The following is a 5,599-nucleotide window of genomic DNA, read 5'->3' as shown; positions in this document are numbered from 1 at the left end:
CTGTTTAGTACTCTTCAAGAGTAGGAACGAAGCTAGTGTTGGCGGCTCGTCGAGCTCACCTTGGAATGGTGCTCAGTTATGTGTTCCTTGCCGGGATCGAACTCGGGATCTCCGCAATGATACGGTTTCGTCTCTAAGGAAACGGTTGGTGTCGCGAATGAGCGCGGCGTATCTCCTAACTCTCATGTGATGCGAGGTTTGGCATTGCTGTACGTATACACATCCTTAGGAGCTCTACTCTCGAGGGGACTATGAGTTTACTCGTTTATATGTGACTATCTGTTTTAAGGCAGGCTCCACTTGCGTGTTTCGTTTGGGACGCCGGTCGTTCAATCCAATACGTCGGCAGGGGTTGGTTTTTTCCATGTTCTTCTACTGGGCTGTCCTTGCTGTGTCTTCCCTTGCAGACGATCGAGTGATAGTGTCGATATCATCGCTTACATCTAGGAGGCTCATTGAGGGGCCGGTGCCGGTGGAAGGCCCTCCGACTGATTGGGTTGACATTCGTGACGTTCCTGCCATTCTAGGGAGGGGGGATGGTGCTCGGCAGCTCTCATCGGACAAGTTTGAGAAGTGTTTGACAGATGTGAAGGACATGTTGGCGATTGGCATGCAGTGGATCGACACGGCAGTGGCGGCGTGTGAATTGACTGTTGATGAGCTTTGCGAATCCCTGCTCGGACTGGGGGAAGATTATGAGGTTATTTGTGAGAGAAACGGAGAGTTGGGAATAGTGCAGTCGGGTAGATTCGAACCTGGGACCATGGGAGTGACGAATGAGGTGGTGTCCGATTCCGCTGATGATGAGCTAGTGGGAAGTCAGTGGAATCTAGATGAGATGCATGTGGCTGAGGCGTGGAAGATGACCCGACTGGAAGGGCGTCCACGGCGAGAGGTGGTTGTAGCTGTCGTTGATACTGGTGTTGAATACGACCATCCCGATCTGGTCGATAGCATTTTCTCTGATGCGGATTGCCGGCATGGTTACAACTTTTTCGATTCAGATTTGGATCCTCGAGACGTGAATGGTCATGGCACGCACTGCGCTGGGATCCTCGGTGCTACTACGAACAACGCGCAAGGGGTGGCTGGCATCGCCCCGGTGAAGATCATGTCCTTGCGAGCTTTCGACGAGATGGGTAAAGGAGATCTCCTTTATTCTCTACAAGCTGTGAATTATCTCGTTACTTTGCGTGTGGAGGTGTCATCTCATTCGTATACGAGTGATGGTACATATCGCACTCTAGAGGCTGCTATGAAAAGAGCTTCCGATCGAGGGCATTTGATGTTCGCTGCTGCTGGCAACGATGGTCGAGATATTACTATTGCGCGGACTTACCCATGTGCTTACTCAGAGACTGTTGAGCTACTCATGTGCGTTGGAGCTACTGATATATACGCTCGTGATCGGCTGGCACGTGAAAGTAACTATGGCAGGTATGTTGACATTGCTGCGCCTGGCGTGGGAATCCCGAGCACTTACATTGGTAACGTTTATGCTTACATGTCGGGTACGTCAATGGCAACTCCACATGTCGCAGGTGTCGCTGCTCTACTCAGCAGCTTGGGTGTTGGCCCATCTGATATCAAGGAGGTGCTCTTGGAGTCCTCCGACACTGTATACTATCCTGGTGGGAATCGCGTTGGTAATTTTGGTAAAGTAAATGCAGCAAAAGCAGTAGAGTTGGCATTGACGAAACCCACGGTCAGGCCGAACGGTGAACGCTCTCGTCCAGGTCGGGAATGTATTGAAATTCGGAGCGGAGCGAAGCAGCAGAGTTTTATTATGGTAGCGTTCTTATTGCCTCTTATTTTTGCAAGTCACCTCTATTGATGCGTGTTTTTGTGGAAATAATCCGAAAAAGTGTGAAGTTCAATGCAGATAATTTTGCCATTGAGTGTTTTTGAAAATTGAATATGTTCATGGTTTGCCGCGTATATGTGTGTTTAGTGAGTGCTTCAATCAAGAGATCTAAGGAAGAGTTGCCTCTGTTAGTCCCTAGACGGCCATCAGAGGGATGGTGGAGGCCTCATTGTCCTCAGCATCACTGCGAGAAGTAAGGGAGGTCCTAGCGCCCCGAATAAACCGCTTTGGTTGTGTTCACTCTCCTTGGGGAAATGTCTATAGTATATTAATCTCGAGGAGTTCGTTGTCTGTGTTTGTCAGGAAATACTCCAGAGGTTTGTATGGACGTTAATTGTAGTTTTTGAGGGGTTTTAATTGTTGATTTGTTCATGGCAACGACAACTGATAGTGAGGGCGTGGTAGCTTACCGAGAGCCCATCCCCGACCATCTGGTGGTGATTCCTATGTTCTCCTTTGGGGCCAACATGAGTAAAGATTCCCTCCAGAGTAGAGGTGTGGAGACTGCATCGAAGGAGCCTCTACGAGCAGTAAGACGAGTGTGTTTTTTTATATGTTTAAATTCCTCAGCTGAGCTCAGGAATTTACTTACTAATTATGGGAGTTTATATACGAATCAGAGAAAATTCGCGAAAATTTCTCAAAATTGTAATATTGTCACCGACACATCTAGTTGAGAATGCTCATATGTCCCCACCCTAGTGTTGTATTATAATGGGGTCGCGCATTTTCATGATATGGGGATCCATCTATCTCTTGTATTCTTTCAACGTCGTTGATAGGACCCGCCTGGTCATGATTATAATCAGAAATTTCCAGTAGTTTATAGGGGAAATCGGTGAAAATGCGATTTTACAAAGGAAGTCGGGCAAAATATTTAATTGCCTAGAAATGCTGTAGTGAACCGTGTAAGGAGTTGATGTCATCCGCAGCTCGAAAACGCTGATGAACGCGATAATGTTTACTCCATGTAGTCGAGGGGCTTTCGGATCAACGTTTCGGAGCTCATTTTGTATATGACTTAAATCAAGGCTAAGGTGCTCAGATACTTGTCGATTTCGACTTGGTTTTCGATATGGAACCGAGGGAGATCTTCGTGAAGGAAGGCTGTTATGCTAACGTTCGTCCCTCTCTTGGGGCAAAGGTCATCCTCTCAGTGTGCTTTGGATTAGACCCGACTCTTCGTTAGGTCCACGGTGTTGTCAATTACTTGTCGCGTAGTGGTTTGGAGCGCCTGGACGATTTCGAAAGCCCACATTACGAACGGCGTTGGGTAAAAGTACAGCTTTATGAGGCCGATGGTGAAGTGATGGAAGCGATGCTTTATATACAGCCTCAGAGGGAGCAAGGGATAGAGGGTCTTCCTGGGAGGAGGTGATACCTGCTCATTAGAACAGCATATAAATTCTCTATAACTTATCGACGATTGAATGCTGTGCTTAAGTCGACTTATGGACTAAAATTCTGTGAAAAACACGGCCAAATTAGAAGCATCGACGTTGATCGCGCAACTTCGGGAAGAGACTCGTCTTGAAAAATTGCACTTTAGGGGATCTACGGTTTAGATTGAAAACGGGGCCCGGGGTTTTTCAGTACAGAAGGCAACTTCCGACTCGTTTGAATTGAAATTGGATATTTTGGATTGGAACTTCCTAAAGTTCATATTGAATAATCCATGCGAAATTAAAGTTATTTAACATGTGGTTTTCATTGAGGTTCTACTACTTCAATTTGAGGTGAAAAGTGATTGATCAGTGAGCAGAAAATTTACAAAAAAATTAGAATTTTTATGATTCCAAGTTTATGTCGGTCTTGTGGGTTGAGCTATCGTCGGCCAGGTACCTGAAGACGTTGATCGCTGGGGCGGTGAAGGCCGACTTGGACCAGTGTTGGATTGCACGACTACGGTCTCTGCCCTTTGTGGACTTCAGGAAATTCGACATCGATTCAGCAGAGAGGAAAGCGTTGATTCATGGTCGAGTTTTTGAGAAGAAAGAGATTGTAATAGCTGTTGCGGTCGGCCGTTGGTGGTTAGGATGGAATCTTAGGTTGACTCGCGTAAGATGCAGAATAGGTTGCTTGTGAGCCTGTTAGGCATAGTTTTGGCGACTCCGGAAAAACTCGATAAAATCGAGGAAATGATTTATAGCAGCGGGGACGATCTCAACGTAACCCTAGCTCGTTTTGTTTCCTACGAGCCGCCACCTGTGGACGGTCGGAATTTGAGTGCGGAGCATCGTGGCTTCATTGAAACGGTGATGGAATCGGCAACGACTGATACGCGTCGACTCGAGATCGTGGGTAGGCTGGCGGGAGAATTCGATTTTTATTGGAACCACAAGGGAAATCTCTAATGTGGTCGGCAGATTAGATTTCATTTGATCTGTTTTGTTTCCCTTCGACATGTGTGGAGTGTCGCACCCTTGTTGTTGTGTTGAGGCGGATGTCTTGATGGGTTAAGTGATACAGTTGCGGGATATTCATTGGAGGCGCTTCCTCGCGAAATGTCATTCGCACCTTTTCCGTGCAAGTTTGACAAGTGAGCAGACAAGCAGTGTGTTTGACCTCGCGAATTGAAGTGTGTCACAATTCGATTTCGTTACAATTAAGTTTGACTTTGAGAATTCAAATATATCGCACAGTTTGGGAATATATGTTTGGTTTCCTCAACCGAGGTCGTAACCAACCACAGACTACTACCACCCCTTCAGCCACAACCTAATCTACCGCAGCCTACCGGCGGTAGGCTACCGCCACTAGCACTAGTAGTGCTAGTGCTGCACTACCTATCATCGCCGTTTAACCAGTAAGTCAATAGTCATATTTTTTCCTCAATTTCCCTACTTCGGCAATAGTTGAATTTCCGACTGATCGTATTTTCGTACATGTGTAATATTAACGGAATATTGGCATACTTGAACCTCAAGTATGCCACCGTTAATGTTACACATGCGGATTATTCTGCATGTGATTCGTATGCCGTGATGAGTTCTTAATAGGAACTTCCCATCACGGTGATAATGTGCCTCTCGGATGGGGCATACGTGTCCTAATGTCGCACTAAATTTCCTTATCTTGCCAGTAGTGATAGCCACTCGCTCATCGCTAGTGACAACTACTGTCGCTACTATTCGAATCCATTGATAGCAACCACTTGTAAATTATGAGTCGTAATCTCTACCATACCATCTACGTTTCTCCTGAACCACCACATGGAGACTGCAATGCAGTCACTGCATGATGCCTCGTATATCTTGAAAACTCTGAAATTTTTCTTCCTTACTGAGTGCCATAGCGTCTTACTCGACATCAAAGCCACGTCTCGGACTACTAACTCCGATCGTCAATTCCAACCATCAGTGCTTACCCTATCATGTTAACACTATGACTTAGACCGAATCATCTTTCACCACCAGTTTTCTCACTGATATACACATCCTCATTCGCTGATTATTCCTCGTTCGAATCACCTTTGACGGACGACCATGCTCAACCTGATTTTTCATTTTATCGACTATCCACATGCACCACGTATACTAATACCTCCCATCCTGTACTTGCTTCCCCCTCTTTCAGATGTCCATTCTCTCTGCCAAAGACGTTACCGCCCTGCAGCAGGTTCGCAATTTCGAGGTCATCGGGTTACACCAGGTTCCGATAGTTGGCCACGGCAAGGCCTCTACTGGAGACAGTACTCGTAAGAAGCCTCCTTAAAGAAGGTCATCCATGCGTACT

The 5,599-nt window shown here is 46.4% G+C and overlaps 4 protein-coding genes across 4 annotated transcripts in view; all 4 read left to right on the top strand.

Moving 5' to 3' along the window:
- Pmar_PMAR006028 (hypothetical protein) overlaps window positions 1-161 on the top strand; it is a gene marked incomplete at its 3' end in the record, with an annotated part of 4,597 nt that extends 4,436 nt beyond the window's left edge. The window contains exons 17-18 of the mRNA XM_002774401.1: window positions 1-20; window positions 139-161. The exon at window positions 1-20 is cut by the window's left edge and continues 4 nt beyond it. Coding sequence (XP_002774447.1) covers window positions 1-20; window positions 139-161 — 43 coding nt within the window. The remainder of the gene's footprint in view (window positions 21-138) is intronic.
- A 203-nt stretch (window positions 162-364) lies between these two features.
- On the top strand, window positions 365-1,834 carry Pmar_PMAR006027 (thermitase, putative; the record flags this gene model as incomplete). Its single annotated transcript, XM_002774400.1, has 1 exon — window positions 365-1,834. One exon carries the CDS (start codon window positions 365-367, stop codon window positions 1,832-1,834), a length of 1,470 nt encoding a protein of 489 aa, XP_002774446.1.
- A 476-nt stretch (window positions 1,835-2,310) lies between these two features.
- On the top strand, window positions 2,311-4,218 carry Pmar_PMAR006026 (conserved hypothetical protein; the record flags this gene model as incomplete). Its single annotated transcript, XM_002774399.1, has 6 exons — window positions 2,311-2,394; window positions 2,910-3,008; window positions 3,054-3,238; window positions 3,703-3,865; window positions 3,913-3,922; window positions 3,959-4,218. 6 exons carry the CDS (start codon window positions 2,311-2,313, stop codon window positions 4,216-4,218), a joined length of 801 nt encoding a protein of 266 aa, XP_002774445.1.
- A 1,222-nt stretch (window positions 4,219-5,440) lies between these two features.
- Window positions 5,441-5,599, top strand: part of Pmar_PMAR006025 (hypothetical protein) — a gene marked incomplete at both ends in the record, with an annotated part of 1,328 nt that continues 1,169 nt past the window's right edge. Inside the window, one exon of the mRNA XM_002774398.1 lies at window positions 5,441-5,561. Coding sequence (XP_002774444.1) covers window positions 5,441-5,561 — 121 coding nt within the window. The remainder of the gene's footprint in view (window positions 5,562-5,599) is intronic.

The sequence above is a fragment of the Perkinsus marinus genome (genome assembly GCF_000006405.1).
Source record: "Perkinsus marinus ATCC 50983 genomic scaffold scf_1104296958234, whole genome shotgun sequence".
Classification (NCBI taxonomy): Eukaryota; Perkinsozoa; order Perkinsida; family Perkinsidae; genus Perkinsus; species Perkinsus marinus.
This window is presented reverse-complemented; position numbering and strand designations above follow the sequence as displayed.